Source organism: Bubalus kerabau, chromosome X (assembly GCF_029407905.1).
Source record: "Bubalus kerabau isolate K-KA32 ecotype Philippines breed swamp buffalo chromosome X, PCC_UOA_SB_1v2, whole genome shotgun sequence".
Classification (NCBI taxonomy): domain Eukaryota; kingdom Metazoa; phylum Chordata; class Mammalia; order Artiodactyla; family Bovidae; genus Bubalus; species Bubalus kerabau.
The window spans coordinates 94,905,424-94,932,589 of NC_073647.1; the positions used below are offsets into that span (position 1 = coordinate 94,905,424).

Here is a 27,166-nt window from a genome sequence, read left to right on the forward strand (position 1 = left end):
GTCCTAATTGACAGAGCAAGATCAGAGAAGTAGCAGGGACTCCAGAACGGAAGTTCTCCACAAAACAGAACACAGCATTCACCACAGGTTTGGACCTCATCAAATCTCTTCCCTCCAAGCTTGAAGGGAGGATGGTTGTGGCAACAGGAAGGCCAGTCTCAGGAGAGCATCCTCTTGCACTTGCTCTTTGCTACCAGCAGGCAGGTCTGAATCTTTCTTCTCAAACCGCCCACTTTCCAGTCCTCTGATGTGTACTACAAGATGCTTCTGAGAGTGCCAGGATGGCCAGGACGCAGAGGGACTCCATTAGGTCTAACACGTAAAAAACCAGTGGGTATCAACCCAATGCTGCAGATAAAAATCTAGTGAGGGCTTCACTGCTGAACAGAATATCTTCTGTGACAACTCTTGCTATCAAGACCACATTGGTTCCACAAGAATCAAGACACGTGGGGTGGGGAGATGGGGACGGGGCACATCAGTTCTGCTATTTCTGGGAAGTGATGAAGAAGAGAGACTTTTTGAGGAAACTGGAATTTTAGCTTCACAGTGTTACCTGCAGTAATAGAAGTTGTAGAGGTGCCACGGAACTGATTGAATAAGAGGATTAGTGGCATCAAGGTCACAAAATCCTAGGTGGGAACACAGATAAAGGACAAAACAAGGGAGCAACTGAGGCAAGCGCACCGGGCACCCAGGCGAGCATCTCCTATGGGCACTTGCTCCTGGGGTTACCTTGAGAAAGCCTAGGCTCTGTCAGCAGCCAGTCTGACACCATGGACCTCCAGTGGCTGGCACCAGGCAAGCACTGTCCCTGTGGAGAGGGCTCCATTGTCCTTTAACACTAGCATTTGTGCTCAAGGAGCCCAGTGTCCCTTTTCAGTCCCCTCCTTTTTTGCTTGACTTGGACCCACTCAGGATACACTCCCTCTAGTCTCTGCCCAGTCCTGCAGCTCAGCCCCAACCTTCCTCTGTATCTGACGTATTAGCTTCATCTTTGAGCATTAACTTCCACACTTGTTTTGGGTAAAGATTTTGCTTTCATTAGCTAATTTCTTGAACCACTTTCACCTTAAGATAAAGTTGGTCATTTGTATCTGTAATTTATGTAGTCACGAGATCATCCTAGGAATGTTTTAAGGTCTGTTAAGCGAAGAAGCCAGGGTGTGACTGGCTGTGTTGTCAGCAGCAAAGCCTGGGAGAGAAGGCAGTGTTGCCTCCTTGTGGAGATGGTGGTGGTCGAGATCAGGGTCAGGGTGTCCACCTCTGCTCTTTTCAACTTGCTCAGCATCTTCCCGCCAGGGCTGCGTTCTCTCCTGCCGCACCGCCTCCAGGAGGGACAGCAGCTGTGGAGCCAGAGTCTCAGCACAGCAGGATCAGAGGCCAGCTCTCTGTACCCTTTGCACTTAGGAGCCAGATTTCCTTAAAACCCCACAGAGTGCTTTGGGGACTTCTTTTTGTCAGGCTGCCTTCTGGTGAATGAGAGAATGTGTGAAAAGAAGCACCCTGCAAACTGCCACGTGCCCCAAACAGCTACGGAGTCATCCCCACTGCAGTTCAGCCCCCACACACTCAGTCATCGCTCTAGACTTGAATCATAGCAGGACGGCCTCAGGCTTCTGCACGCGAGCTGCAGGGACATCAGCCAAGTCACAGACACCTGCTCCAAGTGCTCCTCCTCTCAGCAGAGGGCTGCCAGAATGACTGACACCCTGCTCTGCAACCTGGTCCCATCTCACCCTTGGTTCCCCTGCATAGTAACACTTTTTGGTAGCTGGGTTTGCTTACCATATTTATTACTCAGATTTCTGCTGCTCCCTTGGCTCCTGCTTTCTCTAACAAATATCTGTGCTGCAGTAGACACCTCCTGTCTTGTGTACCTTTGGCATTTTGCCCCAAAGGACGTGGATGCCCTCCATACACACCTGGCCAGCAGTACTGGAGACAGTGTTCGGGGGCAGGGGTAGAAGACTGAGCATACAGCCTTCACAAAGGGCCTGTTACAACCACAGGAGTCGAGAGCCATCCAGAGGAAGACCTGACTTGGGCAGCTGATGGTCACTAGGGAGAGAGCCTTTTGGCCCCCAAAGTTTTGGGGCATTTTTCCCACTGCTCTGCCCCACCATCCCCTCTCAACTACTTCAAGAAGGTCTCTGAGCCACAGTTCATCGCAACTATCATTTATTAAAAAATATATGTCTCCTTGGAAGGAACACTGGTCAACCAACTAGTGTCATGCTTGCTTTGAATCTCTGCTTTTCTTCCCTGGGAGGGGTAGAGGGTTGAGCATCATTCAGACTACATCACTTCACATCAGAGAAATCAACAACATTCCCAGCTTACCCCCTCCTCACCAGAGTCATCATCGGCCACCACTTCACCCCTCCTGCCTTCAATCCAGTGCACTGCCCAGGGAAAGCTGCCACCCTTTCTTCACCCACACTCTGGGCCCCAGACTTTACACTTAGCCTAGTCGTGCTGGTAGGAGAACTGTTAACAGATTGCCTAAGTTTGGATGGTAGCACTCAAAGCATCTTCAACATGTGTCGTTTGCAGTGGTTGTGACATAGCGGGCTACGAAACAACAGGCTCAACCCTAGGGCTGAGCGTATCCACTCTCTCCTCCCCTGTGTTGTGCCTCCAGTGTGGAGCTGAGGGAGGTATGGTGGCTTCAAAGGAGCACAGGAGGGTGGCATGGGGCCTGAGCCATACCTGCTGCCTGCATCTGTGGTCAGAGAAAAAAAGCCCCTTGACCACAATCACCGCCGTATGACTCTGGGAAAAAGCAACAAAGCTTCACATCTCAACAGTAAGTGAATCTTAGCTCTATAGCTCAAACTGACAGCATTAAAAGTCTACTTTCTTGAAGAAACAATAAGCTACCAGCTTTTACTGAGGGGGTGGGGTAGGTAGGGCATATGAAGCAGCTGTGGAAAAAACCCAAATCAAACTTTTCATCACGCGGCTGGCCAAGCTCAGGGCTCTCCCACTGTCCCAGCACAGGGCTGGACAGCAAGTGACTCCCCATCCCTGCCAGCGGGCCCCATGACAGGGCCTCAGCTGAGCCCAGCACGTCCCTGGCAGGTGAGTGAAGGGACACAATAGGAGCCCCGGCTCCTGTTAAGTTCTCACCTGCTCCCCCTTCTGCTGATGGGACGGCCCAACCTGGGTCACGTAGTCTATCACGAGGTCCGGCTCTTCCAGAACATTATGAGCCTTTAGAACACAGTCAAATTGGATTCTACGCATTCACTTAAATATTAAAAGTAAAATTTGGAAGAATGAAAAGGCTGACACAGTAGCACAACATGGTTTTGGTTTAACAGCAGCTTAAAAATGAACAAAAAGGAAACCTCTCATGCAGACACATCAGGTGGCATAAAACAATCAGCAATTTAATATGGCAGGAGCACCGTTAGCCATTCTCTGGCTCCCCACATGCGGGCCTGACTTGCCCTGAGGGCAGCATCAGCTCTTGGGTCACGGCTCCAAGCATCTGACCCCTGGGCAAAAGCCCTTTCTCACTGTCCTCTGGCTGATCCCTCCTAGAGAAAAGCCTAGCTCTCAAGGGAATGACCAATGTGGGTGCCCTCAGTCCAGCACTTACTACCACTTTCACTTCCTCCCCAACCAGTTGGGATATAAGATGCCATCTGATTAGAATATGAAAATTAAAGCATTTCTCTAATAACACAGTACCATTGATGAAGTCTCCATAGATTTTCTAGTCCAAATGCGTGTGAATATATATATATATTATATGAGAGAGTATAATATATATATATAATAATTTCTATATATTTTATATAAATTACATATATATATCTATATATAAATAAGATACTTTCTGTCGCCATGACACCGCGCCGTCCTGAGCCGCAAGGCCACATACAGATCGTAGCAAAGCCCGGGAGCCTCTCCTCATGTGGTGTGAAGGGCTCACTTCACAAGCCGCGCAGCCGTCCAGTCTGTCTTTCCATCAGTCCTCCTCTCTTCTCTTCTGCTTGGTTTTTATGAAAACAATGACTCTGATGGATTTGCACCTGTGCTAGTGCTTGGGAAAGGTTCATGCAGGCATGGGCACAGTCACATGATGAGTGAGATGGCATCATCCCAAAATTAAACTGAAACAAAACAAAAATTTAAAAAAACAGAACAGGACTAGAAAACTTAATTTTTGGACATATCTAAAAAAGGGGACAAGAACAGTAGTCATTTGTTCTCCCCGTGGGGACAGGAATGAAGAGGGAGGAGGGAAGAGGGACTTGATTTCTTCTGCTCACAAGAGAATGGTTGGAGGGGATTCTTCAGAGTTTTTCAGGGGATGGGACCCAAATGTAGTGCCCAGACTGGTCCTCAATGATTTGTTTGATTTTGTTATAAATCTCTTCCAGTGAGTCACCCTGTACAATGGCTGAAAAAGAAAACAGAATTATATTATGGTCCACAGCAACCCCTCAAACCCTGACAGTCTGGTTCATCCCAACCAGCCCGCAGTTCAGCCCAGCTTGTTCACTAGGTGGCAGTCCAAGAGCCTGGGGCGGTGGGGAAGCTAGCGGGCACTCAAGGCCCAGGGCTTGAAGTCAACTTGCTGAGACAGTGACACTGGGTGGCAATGAGTAGGAAAATGTGTTGCTCAAAAAAATGTTTACTGAGCACCCATTAGATGCCAGACCTTGCAGTTTGTACTGCTCTTGGCTGCCATAAGGCCAGCAGCTGACAATTCTGATGCAGCCTCATTGGAAGATTTGGAAAATCCTGGTTATCCAGAGCAGGAGCTGCAAGTCACAATTTCTGGCAAGATGCAATGCTCCTGGGGCCATCACATCTGCATTATGTCAGAGGTCAGCGCAGCACACAAGGACACAGTAGCTGACAGAAAAGGGAGCTCCAGGACCCAAGGTATGCGAGAACAGTTATGAATCCTGTGGACAGCTAACCTTGTAGCATCACCAGCCAGAGTTTACTCAGCACCAACCTGCACACATAGGTCACCATACTTCAAAAGGTGAGCAACATATTACACAGAAACCTTCCCAACCTTTTAGGAACTGCCCTTCTAAAGTAGGTGACCATATAAACATGCACACATGTGTGTGCACACACTGACAGAGAACACCTGAACACCACACCAGGCAACCATCATCATCAACAAATGTTCACTCAGCATGTAAAACATGCAATCAGCCAATGCTGGATGGGGGAGCCTGGGGGGGAGGAAAACAAAGTAAAACAGGGAGCTACAGTCTAGGAAGACACGAAGACAGAATGCACAAAACAATCAAAGCGTTTGCTGATGATGGTTGAAACTATTAACTGGCTAAACTGCTCTGGCTAGAGGGCACTCGAGTACTTTGGAAATGCTCAAGCTCAAAAGCAGCCAGAAACTGTGCCAGGCATCTAGGCCTCTTGGAAAAACTTCATAGAATAGGTGTCTGCCTGCTCCCACACCCCAGCTGCACAATGGGGAGACTTACCTGTGAAGTATTCTCCAAACTCCTGCTCCAGTTTCATGGCTTTGTCATAGATCTTATTTGCTTGTTCATATGTCTGCCTTCGGTTCATTTCCCTTCCAAAGATACAGAAGAACATAGTACCAAACTAGGTTCTATGTTTTGATTAACATAAAGGGTTGCTCCAGGCTCCCTGGAAAGCTGCTTAGCTGCCCTCTGAGAGCAGTAGTGGCCCAAGGCTCAACATCTTCCCCAAACTTCTAGGTCTTAAAGCTCAACTAGGGGCACAAGCATGAGGACACAAATCCAAGGGAGCCCCCAGTGAACAGAGAGGGACACAGACTTTCCACTGAGTACCTACTGGGTCTTACCCCTGCCCAACAAACCACTTGATTTTTCATTGCCTTTCCAGAGCCCTCTCCTAGCTGAGAATCTCAGCAAATACTTACATAAGCGCTTCAATGGACTTGGGCTTGATGAAAATGGCAATGGGGTAAAGTTGCGACTGCTGCAGCCTCTTGATAGCATTGCCAGAAACATCTAATATGCAGTGCTTGCCCTGAAAAAGAAAGGACTGCCATCAGTCCACCTAGTCCCCATCTACGCATGGTGCTGACCCCAACATCCACCTGTGAGAAATGTGGGGCCACCTAGAGAGGCCTGGAAGATTCTACCTCTGAGGTACCCAGGCTCCACATTTGGCTCCTACTATCCAGAAAAGGCCACATCTGTAGATGCAGGCAGGGTGATGCTCTGGGGTGAGTTGTACAGAGGAGAGAGACATCTCCAACCAGGGGCTGGGAACATGCAGAACAGGCGTGGCTTTGGTCAGCACTGCCACTGGCTAGGCCATGTGCTGGAAGGACGAGGATCCATGCGGCACTCTGGCAGGAGCATTTCTGTGCTCCCTTTAGGGGTAATTTTGTAGAGCGAGCACTTCCCTCCTTACCCTCTCCGCAACTGCCCTCACTGACTGGATGCTGGTCCCATAGAGATTGTCGTTGAACTGGCCTGCCTCAATGAACTTGTTGTCCTGAATATCCTTCTCCATCTGTTCTCGGGAGACCACAAAGTGGTAGTCTTGCCCATCCACCTCATTATCACGCCGAGGCCGGGTAGTATCTGCAGGAAGAGAGGAAATGCTCTGTGGCACAAGGACAATGTGCCAAGCCCTCACGCCACCAAGGGCTGACTTGTTCGCCCCCCTGCAGGGCCCCAGAGTCCCTCCAGATGAATGGGGCAAAGAGGCTGGGAAGAAGTTTCTCTTGCCTATATCTCTTCTAATCACCAGGTCTCACACACACAAGGAGCTATCTGCTTTAGCTGCAACTGGACCAGAAAGATGGGGTTTCCTGGGCCAAGATCTGGCAGAGAGATGGTGACAAATGTGGTACAGTGGCTGGGACAGCTTTGGGGGAATATACGGCTGCCTAATCTCTTCTGGGGGGTTGGATGTACCCTATTCCCAGAGATACCTAGAACCCAGCCGCAGGCCCTCTCCGTAAAACATGAGAGCAACAATAATTCCCAGGACACCAACGCCTCCCTCCCAAAGACACCCTGGGCTCTCACGTGGTACACAGGATCCAAATTTATGTGGAAATTCCGAAATTAGGTCATCGTTGACTCTGTCCTTCATGGGGCCCAGGATGATGACAGGCCTTGCATAGTGAACTGGAGAGCGAGCATGGAGACAGTCAGTGAGGCCCTCACCAGACGGCCTGACCTCCCTCCTCGTCTGCCTAGAGCAATGAGGTGCTGGAGCCACTGCTCAGACAGAGCAGCACATCTTCAACCATTTTGCCTTTTAACTACAAAGACATCAAAGAGGCTTTAATTTGAGAATATCTAAGTCCAAGGCAAGTATGAAATCAGAAGCGTCTCCCTTTCTGACAGATTCAGGAGAAATCTGTGCATGGGCACCAACAGCTGAGCAAGGTTTTTCAGAGCAGCCATTGAAGAGAGGGACCAGAGCCTCTCTTTTAGCAGTGGCCACACACCCACTGAAATTGACCTTCACCACCTCTCGTCAATCTCTCCTCTGTCTCCATGGCCAACCACTGGTTTGGGTCCCATTACTACCAGATTAGCTCAAAGGCAAGACTCTCAGAAGGGGGCTTACTTTCTTGCCGTGTCACTGGCTCATATGACAGAATAGCATCCTCCTGTCCTTCTGCAACAAAAATTGAAGACATGTTAGCACTTTATAATCTGCCTCCTTGTATCCTCATCTCCCTACAACATTCACTGCACCCCAACCTCTACCAGAAAACAGCCTTGTCAACTGGTTCTTGCTAACAACTGTGCCGTGGGCTTGTCTACTGCCCACTGGAATGAAAGCACAGGAAACCATTCACCACCCCTGAGACAGGAGTCAGGAGTCCTCTTGTTCAGCGAAATATAGCTGAGCAAGGGAACATGACCCAGAAGCCATTAAGCCTCCACCAAAAACCACCCCAATGTCCCAGGACTCTTCTTATAGGTAACAGTCAGCTCTGCTCAGTTGCCCTCTTGCTCCACAAAGAATCACAGGAAAAGCTTCAAGTGACGGAGACACACTGCCTGTGTCCCTCATCTGCAGGCAAGGAAGTCAGGGCACTCGTGCAGGTCCCCAAAGCTGCAGCTGAACTTTACCCTTTTTAGGGTCTGCCTATTTCCCTGCACTGGAAGAAGCACCCAGAAAAGTGGCACAAGGCTGGGCTAAGGTCCCCAGTGCCCTTTAAGAGCAGTACTGAGCCCTGCTCGTCCCACACAGGAGAGCTCCATCTATCCTAGCAATGATGAGGACTTCCTAAGAGTCACCAAGCAACTTGGTACTGGCTGCTGCTGCTAAGTCGCTTCAGTCATGTCCGACTCTGTGCGACCCCATAGACGGCAGCCCACCAGGCTCCGCTGTCCCTGGGATTCTCCAGGCAAGAACACTGGAGTGGGTTGCCATTTCCTTCTCCAATGCATGAAAGTGAAAAGTGAAAGTGAAGCTGCTCAGTTGTGTCCGACTCTTAGCAACCCCATGGACTGCAGCCCACCAGACTCCTCCGTCCACGGGATCTTCCAGGCAAGAGCACTGGAGTGGGCTGCCATTGCCTTCTCCCGGTACTGTGTACTAGGAGGTCCCAAAGTGACCGATAGCAGTGCTAGGGAAGGCAGCGATATTTGCATCAAGCCCTGGGATGCATTCTCAGGGCCTCTAGCTACAACTCCTAAAAGGCCAGTAGTCCCAAACTTCATGGGGTTTGAATTGTGGTTTCTCTGGCCTGGTCACAGGATTTCTGTAGGAAACCTGAGCTGTCACCTGGTCATTTAGCCCAGCAAAAAGGCAAAGATACCAAGCCTTTACCCAGGAGGTACTAGTGACCTGGAAAGGCAATTCAGGACAATATCCCCCAGGAGCCATTCTCCTTTTGGTCTCTAAGCAAATATGTGAACTGGCAGCACCTACAGCCCCAAGTGCCCACAGTAGGGATGCTCCTAAGTCAAGTCCTGGCCAGAAGTGCAGGGCATATATTCTCTCCTTTAATCCACAGCCTAAACCCCATCCCACAGGGACAAAATGGCCACAGCATTTCCAGGATCTCCAAGTGTACATGGCTAAAAGAAGCACTAGCCTCTGAACAGATATGGCAGCCATGCAGTGCTGGAATGAGGATGGCTGGGACACGTGGTAGAGCTACATGCCATGGGGAAGAATGACACACACTTACTGGAACTGCTTTCGCTGTCACTGGTGTTGGATGTCACTCCCTCTGCAAGCCAACAAGAAAGAGACTCTGATTCAGAACACACCACTGAGAGGTCACACGCAGTACAAAACTCAAATGCTCCAAGAGCCGGATGCTGAGCTGCCAACCAAGTCAGGCCACGGGAGGCCTGCCACATCAGGCTACCAGCTGAGAGGTGCAGCTCCAATCCTGAGACCCTGGCCACCTCACACTTGTCCCCAGGATGCTTTCAGTCTTCCAAGGCCCTCCATTATAGACTACCAGCTTCCATTCGCCATCTGAATCAAGAGAACTGACTTGGATGGTTTCCAAATCCTATCTCAGAATGCATCTCCCAATGCTGTCAATAGGAAAGGAAAGGCAGTGACAGTAGCAAAGAGGAGCCCAGTGAGCAGGCTGCTCTTGAATTTCCTCCCCAGATAGAACCCCTGAAGAACAGAATTGTGTGGTGTTTCAGGACTAGGAGGCTAAGCACTGGGCTGGATGAACAGTCACCAGGGAATGACATGTTGGCCATTTGGTGGAACCAATAGCCCTCCTGCCATCGCTACCCGGAAGGAGGGCTCGGCCCCAGTGGTGAAAGGGGATGCTCCTCCATCCATGAAAAGACGAGAAAACAGAGACAACAAATGAAGAACACATGGAAGATAAGATGATCCTCTTGTCTCAGACTGTTGGGACCCACCCATATCTGAGTGGGCAGAGCAACTGTACTCACAGGAGGCACAAAGCACAGTTTGGCCCAAACAAAATGCACTACTCCCAAGATGACAGGCAAATGGAGATGAAACATGAACAAAACAAACCATGGAGTGAGGCATTGCTCGTTTCAGCCAAGATGACACTGTTCCAGACTGTGATATGCTGTGGCCCCCAGGAAAGACTGGCTGAGTCACCCATGCTAGCCCCTGAGTAACCCACGGAGGAAGCACCTTTACTCTCATGCCTTTATTATTCATGGAAGGACAGTATCTGCTGAGAGAACCCGCCGGGCACGGCCGCATGGGTGCACACACGCACCTGTGTGCACAGCAGGGAGGATGAGGCCCTGTCATCTAGGTCCCTTCTTTTTTCAACTCTAAGATTATTTTCCAGAGGTGAGAGGATGGTCAGAGTTTTCTAAGCGAAAGCACTAAATATACATAGTCCATAAAACGCTCTTGAGATCCCCACCCACCCAGCCCCTTAGAGACGCTCTGGAGAGCCAGCCCGCACCATCTGCTGAGGGCCCTGAACCTGCTGGGACATTCCAGATGTTTGCTGGGTAAAGGGCTTCACATCACTATCACCCCCTGTTTAGACAGACTAAAACAGCTAAATCTTAAGCCCAATCCTTTAGTGTTGTGTCATTGGGAGAAGATTACAGCGGGCACTGTTGAGGCACCCCTCACCTCAACAACAGGCTAGAGATGAGCTGAGTGGTCACCCCTGGAGAAGCACCTGCTGCCCCCCTCACTTGTAAGGTGGAATACCAAGACAGCTCCACACCATTTCAAGGTACAAAAGGAAAAAACAGAGATGAATGACAGGCTTTTATTATGGTTGCAGGGATCCAGAGCAAAAGTGTGACACTACTTCCTCCTGTGGTGGCACCCATCCTCACAAACTCTCTCGCTGCCGTCCCCTCCACCCAACCCCACATCCCTTATAACCCCAACCCCAGCGTCTCCACTCATGCCAGAAATACAGTTAACAGTATGTAAGTTTGACTTACTCAGGTTCTTTGCTCCATAATAATCGTCACTTAACCCAGGGAAGTCCTAATTTCACAGACAGCAGAACAAAGAGGGAGGGAGGGAAGAAGGGAGGGAGGGCAGGAAAGAATTGGGGAGAAGAAAGAAAATAGAGAAAAAAGACAAGGGGAAGGAAGAATACAGAGACAGGTGAGCATCAGTGACAGAGTATGAAATACCACGAAGACCTATAGCTACAGTGAGGTTAAGAACTTTGCTACAGGAAGAACGTCCCGGGTCAGATAAAATGCCTGGACTTCATGCTGCCCAATTTGCTGCCAGAAGGCCTCGGAGTGAATGACCTCTTTGAGGTGGTCTAGAGCCTACACGGGCTGACAAGACAGACAGGTGACTTACCAAGGCTTGGAGTACCTGCTTTGACTAAATTTGTAGTTACAGAGCCATTTCTGCTTTGCCCCTGAAATCATCATTTCCCTCTGAAGGTGAATGAAAAATCAAACATCTATGTGTGGTAGAGAGGCAGGTACCATAATCATCATCCCAAGGAGCTTCCCAATACTGACTTGCTCTGTCCAAACCCTTCAGGGAAAGCTTCATGCGGTCTGAGGTGTGGCCTTCCAAGCTGACATGAGTTGTGCAGACCACAGGGGATGAGCTCAGCTTCTGAAGAATAAGCACTAGGCAGTTTCAACTCTTATCCGACAGCCAGTTCCCTCCCCCATTCAGCTAGGCCACTCAACAGTGAACCCTCCTAGGTTGGGCTCAGCAGGTAACTTTTGGAATTTGCACACACACACAACTGTGGCGACCTCACCTCAGGCCTCTATCTCAGATCGCCTTCTTATTGAGCTCCCCAGGATTGTAAGCCCTAACCTCTATCGGGACAAGGGCACCCTTGTAATCTACCAGCTAACACCCCAGACCCACGTATCCCATGACCACGAGACACGCTGGCCTAGAAAAAGGACATTCCCTTCCAGAACTAGTTTCCTGCCATCCCAATAGCCCAGGACAGAGGTTTACAATTCACCATGAGCCACGTGAGAAACATTTCACCAGCCTGACCTGGTGTTTAAGGTTAGGGTGAGAGCAGTTAATTTCTGAGGCATATGGCAGAAAAAGAATATTTCTCAGCATTGCAAGTTAACTTAGCCCAGCTTTATGGCCTTTTCTACCAAACCAGTTTTGTGTTTCTTCAATAAACCTTTATTTGGACAATGTTAAGTAATTCCTGTTTGGTGTCAATTCCTTTTAGCAAGAAGGATTTTATTTTGAAAGCTGGCTCTGTAATCACTCTGGGAAGACAGTTGAGTCTGTTAGAGCCATGTGAACATTCTGTGTGCATAGGCACATGCATGTGATTCAAGAACTCGGCCCAACTCTGAGTGTCCAGATAAGAAAAGGCTCTTCTCTTGACATAGATGAGCAAAGATAAGGGAAAGAAAACACAAGCAAAAGAAGCCGGGAGAGCAACACTGAGTCCCTAGACTTAATTCTCTTGAAAAACCATTTTCTAAACTTGACACAGTGGTAACTGCTCATCAGCACCAGAGCAGAGCTCAGCCTGGCACTCCCAACACTAGTAGTGCCGGGACTTCCCACTGGGCCCCCCTGCAATCACTTCTACCTCAGAGCCCCCAACATCCTTTCAGAAGGAAGAGTTGGACAAAAAAGACCCAACGTCACCCTGTACAGACCAACTTCTACCCTGACTCTGCAAATACGCACGTACACACACACAAAAACATGCATGCACACAATGGACGGATGGACATGCGTGTGTGCATATGCACACACACACACACACAAAACACACTTTCCCCGTCTTCAGTGCAACTGAGGCAGAGAGGGTGGGGCTGTGGGTGGTCTGCTCTCTGTTCCCTGCTGCTACTTACGTTCCTGTCCGCTGCTCTCCTGGGCCATGTTTTCTTTGCTCTTGTAAAATGGAAACTTTCGAGAGAGGCGGAAACTCTTTTTACGTTTCGTTTTGATCGACTGTGAAAGAACATGAAGATGGAGGGGAAGGACAGAAGAAAAAAAAAACAGAACAATGGATTTTAAAGCATGCAAGAAAAATTAAAATGGAGACAATGGTGAGCTAAATAAAAGACCACCTCTCACAAATGGAATCTATGAGATTAAATGAAAGTTGATGTAAGAGGAAAAATTATGTTTACAGAAAAATGTTGTAGGGATGTTAGAGGTTTCTACCTAATCCAGACTCACAGCACTCACTGGTACATCCTAAATGACAAAGGTCACTGTAGCCTCCTGGACACATTCCCTAAGGTGCCACTGATAAACAAAGAGCATCTACTCCATGTCTCTCTTCCCTCTACTGCTCCGGAAGTTCTTTGGCCTGCGAAGCTCACAGAAGAAAAGGGGTGAATGGATAGAGCCCTCATGCTTTGTTTGGTCTGGAGGGTGGTCGGAGCTCTGAGGCTGGCCTTCCTGGCTGGCTGATGAAGCCAGGCTCTATTCAGGGTCCCCACAGCTCCGAAAGGGTCTACAGCCAGGGAGATACCCACAAATGGTTTCATATGCCCCAAGAAAGACAGCCTTCCAGACAGTGCAACTCCAATACATCTTCAGGAACCAGTTACCCAGCTGAGAGGAGTAACCCTGGCTGTAGAGTTTGGGTGCCCCCTTTCTCTGCTTTCTGAAAAGCAGTCAGTGTTCTGATAGGACAGAGGCAGCACCCTGAAAAAGAGATATTCTTTTGTGCTCCCCAGTTCTCTTATCCACCAAACAGATTTCAAGTTTCTTACGCCTCTTTATATATGGCTGACTTCCTTGGGGATCCCCACTTACCCTGTTAGATTCAATCATCCCCGTCCTGGCATGAAACTTCACGGTTTTCAGTCGAGCCCTTTCTTTCTTTTCCACCCTGTGGGAGAGAAAGAAGTCCTATTACTGCCAGTGCATGGTCTCAGCAGCCATCTTTGGTTCACTGAATCATAATCATGTCCTGGGCACCAATTCAACACCAAAAAGGAGTAATAATGCACATCCACTGCTTTCAAGCACTTATAGTATAATAGGTAAAAAAGAAATCAATACCAGGAAGAGGATAAAGAAAGCGTCTCTCATGATCATGACAACTCACCTCTTCTTACTGGGGATCACACCGATTTGCTCACTTTCTCCATGTGGGGTCACCAGTCTCGCCTGCCACCACTCATCATCAGATGCATTAATGACGTGTAGAATGTCACCATAGGAGAAGCTGAGGCCTTGGCTTGGCAGGCAGCTGTCCCGAGTCCGGTCATAATCAAACAAGGCTCTGGAAACGAAGAGTGAAAGATGAAGTTGTTGCCTCAACCCTAGATGGATGGAAGGGTGGTGGAGGATGGTGGAGGAAGGCCAACCCAGAGTTAACACAGACCCAGCAGCCTTATAGTAGACCGGAAGGAATCCTGTGGGAGACTGCATCCTTCTTTCAGTCTTGACAATGTAAATATTCTATTCTCCCAGCAAGTTACATAAGGGAAAAAACAAAAATCTTTCATGACTCCCATCTCCTCCCAGCTTCTGGACACAAAGTGAAAGTCCAAAGCAGAACACCCTTTCTAGTCTTCTCCCTCAGACACATCCTCCAGAAACAATTTAGCTCTGCTAATGGGCTGTCTCAGTTTATAACAAATCTTCAAAAATTACTTGAAAATAGGACATAAATGTTAACTACAATCTCAAACGATGAATGGTAAATGATGTAGAAATACAAAAGTGAAAATGCCCTGGGTTCTGTGGCAACAAAGCCAAGGCTGATGTTGACCCACACAATGATAAACTTGACAGGGTCTGTATAAATAAGTCTCCCAATTCAGTTTCTCTCTCTCTCTCTCTCTCTCTCTCTCTCTCTCTCTCTCTCTCTATGTATAGGAAAATGGAAGCTCGAGAGGAAGAATAATTTGACTGAGGTCACACACCAAACTAATCTGGGATAGAACCCAAGTCCTCTGACAAGACATGTGGAATAAAGATTAAATGGGAAGGTAGGAGAAGGTGGGAAGAGAGCTATACCATCTAGGCTTGAAAAAAAAAAGGTAGAGACCAGCTAGGTTGTAAGTGAGTGTTATGGAAAATGAGGTTAGAAATAAAGATCTGGGGCAAATTTTGGAAGGCCTTGAACAGGCCTGATCCAGTGACCTCTGAAGATTTGGGAGTAAGGAAGTGACACATCAAAAGAGCCTTAGAAACATTAATCTGACCTCATATATGATCAGATACTGGGAAAGGAGGTAGATTTGAAGGCAAACTTAAACCAAAGCTACAAGCTCAATCCTTCAGGACACACCACTGACTCCTGCTCTGGAGAAGCTAGTACTTGACAGCAGAGCTCTCCTGCTCAGGGAACAAATCCATCTACATGAAAGTATCTACTTTTCTCCTCCTCTGGATCTCTCCTCATATGGAGTCACCACAAACAGGTGAGTGAGAAGTTTGTATTTTTCTACTTGCAATCTAGGCTGTCTTCATCTTCTCTGTTAACACCTTTACACACACAGCCGAGCAGAGTTCCCAGAACTAGTTCCAAAACTTAAGACTTCTACCTGCAGTACGGTGGTATGTGGCTCAGCTGGAAGCTGCAAAGGAAAACATACTATTTCCCCATGTGCAGGCCAGCCCAAATGAAATGGAGAAGGTTGTAAAACTGTGGAGAGTGAAATACTGTTGTTGCTGTTTAGTCACTAAGTCATGTCCAAATCTCTTGCATCCCCATGGACAGTAGCCCGCCAACTTCTTAAAATGCAATCCTTAAGAAATCATTGTCAGATTATTTGAAAATGAAAATACCTGAACTTTGACAAAAGACCTTTGTGTGTGCATGCTCAGTCATGTCTGACTCTTTGCAACCCCATGGACTGTAGCCCACCAGGCTCCCCTGTCCATGAAATTTTCCAGGCAAGAATACTGGAGTGGGCTGCCATTCCCTTTTCCAGGGAATCTTCGTGGCTCAGGGATTGAACCCAGGTCTCCTGAATTGCAGGCAGATTCTTTACCACTGAGCCACTAGTGAAGCTCTCAGAAGACCTTTATCTCCCTCAATTTACACACTCAAAGCAATAAGGAGAGAGGCCAAGGTCAGCAGGTTAAGGAGGCACTCCATCCCTGAGGTTCTTTCTGGGCTTTGTGTGACAGAATCAAATCTGAATGCATTTACACTGCATTCGAAACTGAGTGTCCTAAAGCAAGGAAGGTATTCTGTCAGAGGTTCCTCTGAAGAGATGCAAGGTAAAGACCTTATCCTAAGTGACAATGAGAAACACTAAATGTCATTCTGAGCTTCAAAGACTAAAACAAATGTAGTAAGGAAAAGAACAGAGCTTGGATTCAGAACAAATCAGTTTGGAGAGGGAAGGAAGATGTTTAAATGAGTTACGAACATTTGAATCAGTTCTAATGAGGTGGATGAAACTGGAGCATATTATACAGAGTGAAGTAAGCCAGAAAGAAAAACACCAATACAGTATACTAACGCATATATATGGAATTTAGAAAGATGGTAACAATAACCCTGTGTACGAGACAGCAAAAGACACTGATGTATAGATCAGTCTTATTGACTCTGTGGGAGAGGGAGAGGATGGGGAGATTTGGGAGAATGGCATTGAAACATGTATAATATCATGTATGAAATGAGTCGCCAGTCCAGGTTCCATGCACGATACTGGATGCTTGGGGCTGGTGCACTGGGACGACCCAGAGGGAGGGTATGGGGAGGGAGGAGGGAGGAGGGTTCAGGATGGGGAACACAGGTATACCTGTGGCGGATTCATTTCGATATTTGGCAAAACTAATACAATATTGTAAAGTTTAAAAATAAAATAAAATAAAAAAAAATGAGTTAGGAGACATTAGGATGAGGTTCTAAAAGATTAGAGGGGAGAGTTTACCGGTTATAAGTTTAAAACATAAAAGGGACAATCCAATATATATTTTAGCACCTCACAGAACTATACTGATGTTTGGCAACAGCAGTAAGAAGCTGAAGTACATATGGTAAAGTGGACATAAACGTTTTGTGGATGAGGAATCCAATTATTGGTTATTGATTAAACATCTGAGATTTAAATAAAACTAAAAGGCCGGTTTACTTCTAAGATGAATTTCAGACACTTTACAATATTAAAACACATAACACAAGCTAAGTAAAAACCAAATAAGTACAGATCCAAGGCAACAAGAATGCCAGCAGTTCCCACTGCAGTGTCAGGAATGGAACAGTTTGACTTGTTTTTTAACCACAGGCATGTGTTCCTTTTACGACTTTCAAAAAATGTAAGTCAATTTTAAAAGGAACTGCTTTCAAATGTTTTAGGTGTTTCTTTTTCTTTTCTAACATATTTCTAAACAACTGCTTCTTCTTGTTTGTTTTGTTTTTTATATTTTAGGCATTATGTATTGGTTTTCTATAGCACTCACCCATCCTTTTTCCTCTGCTCTCCCAATTTAGTTACATCACATTTTTTTGGTTAAACAATATTTAATTTTACATCATGATGTAAGTGGTGTTCATAGATGACTACCCCTCCTTTCCTATAAACTTTTTCTATTTTTTTTTCTTGGTGGAAATAAATACCTGATTTTTTCATTTGACTACATTTCTACATCTGTATTGTTTTGTAGCTGTTATTTAACGCATAGAAAGCTATTTAGATTTACTATTTCTGTTACAATATTTGAAAGCAAGTTAAAATATTTGAAAGCAATTACCTTTGTGTAGCAAGAAAAGGGGTAAATAGGAAAGGGTTTTTTTGCATATGCTATTGTAATATTTGAGATTTTTAACTATCTATATACATTAATTTCATTAAAAATTAATATAAGCTCATTATAGAATATCTGAAAAATAGAAAGCCTAAAAAAAGAAAAATCACATTTAATGTATCTTAGAAGTAACTCTTCATACTGTTGTGGTATTATATAATATTGTATAATAAACACACAAATCAAAAAACCACATATTTCACTAAGTTAAAAACATGCTATGTATACACTATTTTGCAACCTTAGTTATCACTTGAAATTGTTTCATTAATATTGGAAATATCATTGACTATTTTCCAAAACTAATATTTTAAATGATGATACAACAGCCTATTCTTAAGGATATCCATTAAGAAAATATTTATCACCATCTAACATGACCAGATACCACTCTTCTAGGCACTTTTAAAAAAAGAAAAAAAAAAAAGGCACAGGGCAGGGAGGAATCAATAAACCAAACATCTGACTTAGTCATTTACTTCAGATGAAGAACATGTTTGGCTCTAAGTTCCCTGGGAAACAAGGAAAAAAGTTAACTTCCCAATAAAATGTGGTACCTGCATTCTATCTCATAAATTTGTGAATGAGCAATACTGAACAACAGAATGCACAATGCCTTTTTTAAACCATGATTTTGTTAAAAACATAGCAGCACAATAATTGTATTTGAAATTCTGAACTACAATATCATTCTCAGTTGAGAATGTAAAAGGTGAATTAACAAGAATTTCCTTTTCCAGCAATTGGAACTGCAAATGAGTACAGAGCTTTGTAGAACATCAAAGCCTCAAAGGTCATTTCATCCCACTTGCTATCTAAAAAAGAAAATCCCTTTGATATTCTCTAAATTTCTTTTCAGTGCAAGCATTTAATGAGTCTCAGTCTTTCCTAGGTCTTCTCTACCAGGCTAAACATTCAAAATTCCTTCAACAGTCCTTCCATTGTCGTGATCTTGCTTTGTTTTCCAAATCTCTTCCTGCTGAAATTTTGTTTGACTAAGAGCTGGAAAAGTTCCTCACAAACAATGAAAATCAGTCCCAGAGATGCACAGGGCCTCATCTAGAGTTGTTTGGTGGTCAACTCAGACCAGGGCTCTTAAATCTCAGAAAAATTCTGTAAGGTCTAAGTCAAGGTCACATTTTTTAACAAGGAAAAAAAAGCTAACTGTCCACTTGGCTCTGTCTGGAAAATACCTTTCTTCCATTATTTACATACTCACTGACTTTAATTGGCAGCACTGTGTTTGATCGACGGGAGATACAGAAGCAAAATCAGTCTTGGCCTTGTACTGTGTGTTATAGCGAGAGGCACAGGACAGGACAAACCAAGGCCTCGAAGTCTTCGGAGGAGCATAGGTCATATCAAGCTTGGGGAATCTATGAGGAAGTGCTGACTTTTGAACTGGGCCTCAACAAGGTTCAGATTTCAAAAGACAGTGATAGGGAGAGGCCCTTCCGGTGAGACGGAACAGCATGAGCAGAGACTCGGAGGCAAGCAGCCCAGGATGTGTGCTGGGGTCACCAGTATCCACGTTTGGCCACACAGCAGGGCATTAGGGAGAGCAGCAAGCCAGGGCCTGCCTGTGGACAGCCTGGAGTCCAGCTAAGGAGTCTGGCATTCATTTAGGAGGCCTTGTGTGACTGACTTCATTGCCTCTGCTTTCTTTTTTTTTTTTTTTTAATATCATTACTGGGCTAAACTTTCATATGGAAGGCAATTCACTAAAAGAACAGGCCTGAGTAGTAAAGTGAAACCACCTTTCAAATGGCATACATTTCATGTAAAGGAAAAAGTATGTAAATTAGCCCTAGCCCTTAATAAACTCTGAAAAAATATCGACTACCTACCTAAGATCTTTAAGAAGCATGCTAAACTGTAGCCATCTAGCAGTAACAGTCTCTCTTATCAACAGCCTAGAAACATAAGGAAGTGACAGGGATTGGCACCTTGTTAGAAATGCTTCCGATCAGGCTTGGTAAGAGGATCAAAGGGCACCTTTCTCCACAACAAGAATATATCCTCCTGCCTGCCCCTTTTTATCCTTAGGGCAAGCACTCGGGAAAATCAAATGCAATAACATACCACCCCCTTTAAAACAGACTAAACCACTGCTCCAGAGCCAAAAATCCTACAAATGCAGAGCCCAGATGACACAGCGACCAACCTTTCCAACCTCTGACTCAAACCAAGGATGAGCAGGAAGGAAAATGCAACACCTATATATCTCTGGACACCGAAAGAAAGACCAGAATTAATGATTCTGTCACCTTAGTCCCATCTCATGTGTGAGCTTATTGACAAGAGATTGTGCTGGGAGACTAGAAACCTCAGCAACTCCTCACCTTTTCTGGTCTAAATAAAAAGAATTTCATGGGGGTCTCCAAGTTAAGGACTGGTCAGGTCAGAAGGAAACACTACATTAGGAGAGAACAAAGCTTATGAAAATATTATCATCCACAGCCTAAGAACACAGCAAGTGGTCTACATAAAAGATTATTCTTCAGCCCTGGATATGTCCATGCACCTCAGTGAAGCAAAGGAGAGCCACTTGTCAAACAACACGGCCAGGCCAAAAAATACTGACTTGTCTTTCAGTTCAGTTCAGTTGCTCAGTTGTGTCCAACTCTTTGCGACCCCATGAATCGCAGCATGCCAGGCTTCCCTGTCCTGACTTAAGAGCAGGTAAAGAGCATGTCCCAAGGAAAATGTGGCACATAAAAACAGAAAGCAGGCAATGAAGCCACCTTCTGGAACCACATCACACCAGCACAAAAAGCAGATGCTCACTTCCTAGAGTCTGCAGGTTGGAGTTCCCAAGCTAAGTTTCAGCACATCAGCTTTAAATGCCACTGCCTGTGACCCCATGGATTGTAGCCTGCCAGGCTCCTGTCCATGGGATTCTCCAGGCAAGAATACTGGAGTAGGTTGCCATTTCCTTCTCCAGGGGATCTTCCTGACCCCATGAGTTCACAAAGGGTCAGCACGACTGATCAACTAAGCAACAACAACAAGAGCTGCCTACAGGGATGATGTATGCACTATGGGGGACTTTGCCTAATCTTCCTCTCAGCTGGGACCTCACTGCCAAGAGGGAAAGCAGGAACATAATCAGCTCAAAGTAAACAGATTACTAGGCCCAAAGTCTCTGCAGTTTAGGTGCTAAATTTTAAACTTTGGGTCTGAAAGATCCAGAAAAAGCAAAAGCATCTGGCCCAGTCACCCCTGTGTGCTGGGGAATAGGAATGCAAAGAAAAGGGCAGGAAACTGGTCAGGCAGGTTTCTCAGAGCAAACAACAGCACTTCAGCCTCAAAGGCAAGCAGCTGCTTCCGTGTGCTCACCTAGTAGTGTGACCACCTCTCTGCCTTTGGCTCCAGCCATCTGCCTGGCCTGGGAGGCTCTGCCTGTCCCCTTGAAGTTCCCAAGCTAAGTTAAAGCACGTCAGCTTTAAATGCCACTGTGTTTCCTAAGGAGAAAGCATCATCAAAGGTCTTGAAATATATGTTAAGTGGTGATCTTTCAAATAGTATCCCCTAAGAGGTGCCCACTAACTTCCCTGGAAGTTCAGTGGTACAGAATCTGCTGCCAATGCAGGCAGCTCCTCCAAGGCATAACCCAAGTCCCACCCTTGTCTGTGACTGTGCCCACTCCAAATTTCCTTCTTCCAAATTCGTATTATGTATTTAGCAGTGAGCTTTCTTAATATTTTCTGTTTATTGCTGCTTCATTCTTGTAGTTTTTTAATCTTTCATATTATATCCCTTTGGGGGATATAAACCATCAGCCCTTTGAGGACTAAGGCCATGTATGATATTTGTGAATGGTGATTAGACCAAGTTGGGGTAGGGAGCACAGAATACCCTCCCAGTTACCACCCCGCAACAGGTTCTTCCATGAAAGTGAAAGTGTTAGTCACTCAGTCGTGTCCAACTCTTTCTGACCCCATGGACTGCAGCCCACCAGGCTCCTCTGTCCATGGAATTCTCCAGGCAAGAATACTGGACTGGGTTGCCATTTCCTTCTCCAGGGGATCTTCCCCACTCAGGGACTGAACCCAGTCTCCCACATTGCAGACAGAGTCTTTACCATCTGAGCCACCTGGGAAGCCCCATGTTCTTCCATAGTATTGATATATCCCTCCCATACCAGTTGGGAGATTCTGCTTTCTTCCTCTGGTCAGTGTTATGGGCTGAATATTTGGGTGCCCCACTTCCAAGTTCATATGTTGAAGCCCTAACCCCTAATGTGATGGTGACTGGAGGTGGGGCCTTTGGGAGGTAACTAGGTTTAGATGAGGTCATGAGGGAGGGATCCTCATCCTAACATTACTGCCTTTATGAGAAGAGGAAGACAGGAGAGACCTGGATCTCTCCTTAGAACACACTCAGGAAAGGCCATGTGAGGACACAGCAAGAAGGTGGGATGAGTGGGGGGCTCACCAGAACCTGAATTTGCCAGAACCTAGAACTTGGGACTTCCCAGCTCCAGAACTCTGAGAAATATATGGTTGTTGTTCAAGCTACTCAAGCCTATGGTATTTTGTAGTAGTTGCCCAAGGTATCTGAGACAGAAAGTACCTGATAAATGGCACATATTACTTAAAAGTTGAGCAGCCCCTCCCTTGCCTGGTCCATCTAAAGGATACACAGAGAGCTATGCAGCGGCAGTAATTCATCGTCCCTTGACCTTAGAGTGAGAGTCAAAGTTTCTGGCAGCTTCTGAAGAGCAACTCAAAACCCCAAACTTGAGTACTTAGGTAGACACAAGATGGGCCATCATAAGAGGAGCGAATGCAACTGGCAGCCAGTCAGGAGTCCCTGGCACATCTCGAAGAAGGGAATATGGAGAATGGGGAAGGACACTGTTCTCTTCAGCCCACTTAAGGGTCTCAGGCCTTAGAATGCAATTATGAAGTTAGAGAAGCATTCACAGGTTCATGATGTGTGAATATTCAGGGTTCATAGCACCTGTTGGATCAGCTGAGGTGATCATGTGTCTAGGACTGGTGTCTGGGGTATACGACAGGCAGTTCCAGAATCACTGATATATGAAACTGTCCCATCTTCCGGTAGCCCCCAACACTATATAAATTCTTGTTGCTTTTTAAGATGCAGATTATCATCACTTCCAATTGTGTCAGATAGTGAAGCCTGTCAATATTATACCTTGTTGGCATCTTAATCCACAACTGAAACTCATTAATGAGCAAGACAAAGTTGGACCCCCTCAAGCATCATCCTGGGCTAAGCACAGAGTAGTGTAACAAATGCTTGTTAACAAGAAGGAGCGTCTTCCAGCTTTCTTTGATGACTCTGACACTGTTTCTTGAATCAGGACTGCAGATAGGGCATGACTGCCTTCCGAGAGCGGGAAGAAGGCTGGGATGGCAGATGGCCAGCCAGAAGGCCAGGACTCCCAAAATGCCTGATGCCGTCCAGTGGTTGCAAAGAATGTAGCCAGGTTAACAGGAACAGACTTTCAAAAACTATTTCCACAAGTGTACTATCAAACCTCTTGGTAATCTTGGAAAGACAAGGTCTTTTGCTTATTTATGAAATTAATTAATTAAATATGAACATAGAACTTGGAGGTCTCTGGAATGCTGAACTTCCCTGTGTCTTTTTACTACCTTCACATCAGAACAGCTTGAGTTAAACCTGACCTGGTCACCCTGACCCTGAGCAAAAGGCTGGAGAAGCATATTTCTATGGACTTTTCCAGGGTGGAAGGCAAATGAACCAGAAGAGCAGAGGCCCTAGACTTGGCACAAAGACGGCTTCTGTTCACCCTGTCTATACTATTTAAGAGATGTTTCTAGTATGGTGAAGGGTGGGAAAGGCCTTTCCATTAAGTCACTAGTGACTTTAAAACCAAGTCTCATTTTCCAAACACGGTTACCTGTCCTTTCTCCTGCTGACTTGCTCCACAAATCTCATCTCCCCTGTCGTCAGTGCAGCTGTAGCTCCCTAGGGCTTCCCCTGCTACAGCCTTGGTGCAGCTGCAAGAGGGTGGTATTTGCTTCAAAATAGTTTTGCAAGCCCATGCACATGAGAGGAGGATAGAGACTCGGGGGAAGGGCAGGGAGGAGGCTCATGTCAGAAGGGGAAGTAATAGAGAATAGAATTAGAGGTGAAACTCCCATGAAAAGGGTTCCTTACTTTAACCACCTGCTGCACACTATCTTCTGTGTGGATGGTAGGCTGCTGGAGGGCAGGAACCACTTCTCCTGCTTCCTTGACTCTACCCCCACAACCACACTTAATTTCTCAACCCTGTGCTTTACTGCTTTGCATGTAGCAGGAGTTAAAGTAAGCGTTATGCTCAGTTTTCAAGTGAAACAGAAATAAACGTCTATTGTGACAAATAAGTCATCATTCCTAAGTATTATGATTACTTGTTAAAAATAATTTCCCCAAACCTGGTGAATCCAAATTGATAGGAGAGGAGCCTAGGAATCTGTATGTTTATTAGCATGCCAGCTGATTCCTATCAGTAAGTTTGGGAACTGCTGAGAGAACTATATTCTGGTCAGAACAACCAGGTTCAAATTCCAGTTTTGGAACTTCTCAGCCATCTAACTGAAGTTTCCGTTTTCTTACCTGCAGAATGAGAACAATACCTACTGTGTAGTATTATTAAAAGAGACTAACAGACGTCCCAATGCAGAGCACGTATTCCCTAAATGTTTGTTCCCCTTCATCCTGAAGACACTGGGAACTACTGAAAGCCTCTGAGCAGATCATTAGCTTCAACATGCTCTGCAACCCCAGACAAATGGCTGCCCAGCCTCTTCCATAACACCTCCAGTGACAAAGGATCATATTTACTATCTCCAAAAGCAGTCCATTCCATTTTCAGACAGTTTTAATCATTAGCTCTTTCTTCCTTATGTAGAACTGAGATCTGCCTTGGGTAACAGAACAAATCTAATCCCTTTTCCACATGATAGGATGATGCAATTAATTAAGATAAGGACAGTGAGGAGGAGTAGGTGTGTGTATGTGGAGGGGAGGGGTCCATTTGGAACACACTGCTTGTTTGAAGCACTGGGAGGGCAGCTCCAGGCACATGTCCAGCAAGTGGTTGATACGCAGGTCTGGAGTTCAGTAAAGGTATCAGAGTTGTCATTTACATGATGAAAGAATTTGAAGCTGTGAAAATAAATGACACTGCTATCTATGGGGCAGAGCTAATAAAAGGTATTGAAGAATGGTCAGCAAGGTAGAAAGAGAGCCTTTAAAGAAGAAAACTGGTAAATTCATGAAAAGTACTGTGGTGAAGAGGTCAGACCAATGGCAGAGAATCATTGAACCAGTCACCCCAAAAGAGTTGGGCTTCTGCCCCTCCAGAGTCTTCTGGAGTTGCTTGGGACCACACCATCATGCTGAAAAGCAAATGCACACTTTCTTTCCTACTGAGAGACAATTTGAAGAAGTAGCAGCAGCAAGTACAGACGACTGCAACATTTTCCAGCCTGGATGCTAAGACTGATTTCTCCAAATAAGGCTTCTATGCTCCTATCTTTGGAGAAACACTGCTTAGTATAGTCCCTCCTGGAGATTAAAGAACAGTAAAGAACCCTATCTCCCTCTGTTTAATCCTGCATTTGCCCAATTTACTGAACCACTGATTTTTCACACAATACTTAACATCTTGAGGAACCAGTGTTTCCTGGCACATAATTTGGCAAATCTGGTCAGCAGAAGAGAGACAAGACAATAGTTTACAGGACTGTTGGTATCGAGGGAAATTTTTTTTCTTTTCAAAAATGGAAGGAACTTGAATATGTTTAAATGCTGAACAAAAGGAAGCCACTGTCAAGTTAAAAAAAAAAAAAAAGGCCAAAAACAGGCACTAGAGTGAGCCAGGCTCCAAGCTTTGGTAGAGGGTTAGCTTAGCGAAATACCTTAGCTCACTACTCTGACCATAAAATATTATTTCCCTTGATGAATTCTAGTGATTACAAATGTTCACTATTCTAAACCATATTTACTTTCCTCTGAGGATACAGATGTTATCTAGATAAGGTTAAGAGCAGATGATATAAACTGTATAAACTGCTTCACTAGAAACAGAGTGCAGCCTCCACCCTTCTCCCCAGAGTCAGACAGAATGTGTCCCTTGCCAGGACCAGAGAAGGGTGTTCCAGGTCTTGTAGGTCGGGAGCTGATGCCCCACTCCCCCTGCCCAGGCAAGGACAGCTCTAGCGCAGGACAGGCAGAGAGGGGAAATCTAAAAATAAAGCTCTCCAAAGAAACCGTCTTGCCTAAAGAGCAGCTTCCCACGCACACTGGAGTGCCACATCTGCGGGGGCTGGAAGCACAGGAATGGAACAATCCTGACCAAGTCACATAAGTATTACCCTTTTGAGGGAGGCAACAGCACATATGAATCCCCCCATTGGCACCCCAATGTCTAGGCTGCAGACCCAGAACAAGGGCTGAGTGACAGAAAACAGGAGACTGAAAAGATCACCAGTGAGTAGCCCAGCCTTCCTCCCGCTCTCCTCTCTTCACAGCAAACGTGAAGAAAGCTGCTCTCAACACAGAGGGAATCAAGCTGAGGGTTCATTCTAGAAAAGAACCGTGAAGCAGTCTAGTGGGCTTGAGGCTCAAATCTGGACTCCCTTGGCTCTTCTCCCCGCAGGAGGGTCAGGGACTAGCAACTGAAGAAAAAGAAAATCAAGCACCGAGAGAAAAACTGCAATTAGCATTTACATCGGTTGGCTATCGTCATCTCAAACCCCAAGGACAAAACAGATGTCACGTTGCCAGGCAACTAGCAACTGTGTAGCCTCCCTTCCACGCCCCCCACCTGGTATCAGAGACCACTAGAAAAAGTTCAACCCAGGAGTTTGATACAAGCATTAAAACACAGACACACACAAACATACACAGACACATACAAACACACAGACATACACAAACACACAAGCCTCAGAGGACACACACACACACTCCTCAGAGGAGTAATCCTACCACTTCTTTCTCTGAGGATTCTACCCTTGGAGAGATACAATGTACTTACCTCAGACTGTTGGAGTTTTGCCAAGAAGCCCAAGCAGGAAGAAGAAAACTATCACTAATTCTAGGAGTCCACAGCGTTCATTTAGCAATCTAACGCTCCAAGGTTTATACTTTGACCTGACAAAGTATTATTATGTGCCTCAAGGGTCACAAGCTCAACCTTGGACAGTATCTCTGAAAAGCTTTAGCAGCAATCCAATGCTATATATCCTTTCCACCTGCCTTTCCTGTGGAAGGTACATCATCCCATCCTATGTTCCATGACTCATTTACAGCAGACCAGTGCAGCAGGGAGTGAGCAAACACAACTTAAAACAAACAAAACAGAATGTAGCAACCTGTCAGTTCTTTGGTCTCTTAAAAGAGACCCTGTACCAGAACACAGTGATAGCTGATATGTTCGGATACAAAGTCTGATGTCTATTATGCATATGTGGAAGTGGGAATGCCAAGTTTCCCCTCAAATCACAGATTGTGAGCAAAGTACTTTGAACATTTGAGTGCT

General features: G+C 45.9%; 1 protein-coding gene across 8 annotated transcripts in view; it reads right to left on the reverse strand.

Moving 5' to 3' along the window:
- Window positions 1-2,166: 2,166 nt before the first annotated feature.
- Window positions 2,167-27,166, reverse strand: part of DLG3 (discs large MAGUK scaffold protein 3) — a 53,962-nt gene continuing 28,962 nt past the window's right edge. For 3 of the 8 annotated variants that reach the window (XM_055563559.1, XM_055563557.1, XM_055563558.1), the window contains exons 3-12: window positions 13,973-14,149; window positions 13,678-13,753; window positions 12,762-12,861; window positions 9,155-9,196; window positions 7,576-7,626; window positions 7,026-7,127; window positions 6,403-6,575; window positions 5,903-6,012; window positions 5,478-5,569; window positions 2,167-4,414 (exon numbers count right to left, since the gene is read on the reverse strand). In XM_055563559.1, coding sequence (XP_055419534.1) covers window positions 4,308-4,414; window positions 5,478-5,569; window positions 5,903-6,012; window positions 6,403-6,575; window positions 7,026-7,127; window positions 7,576-7,626; window positions 9,155-9,196; window positions 12,762-12,861; window positions 13,678-13,753; window positions 13,973-14,149 — 1,030 coding nt within the window. In that variant the 3' untranslated portion in view covers window positions 2,167-4,307. Of the gene's footprint in view, window positions 4,415-5,477; window positions 5,570-5,902; window positions 6,013-6,402; window positions 6,576-7,025; window positions 7,128-7,575; window positions 7,627-9,154; window positions 9,197-10,886; window positions 10,933-12,761; window positions 12,862-13,677; window positions 13,754-13,972; window positions 14,150-27,166 lie in introns of all 8 variants that reach the window. The other 5 variants (XM_055563556.1, XM_055563555.1, XM_055563554.1 and 2 more) reach the window with 3 other exon arrangements.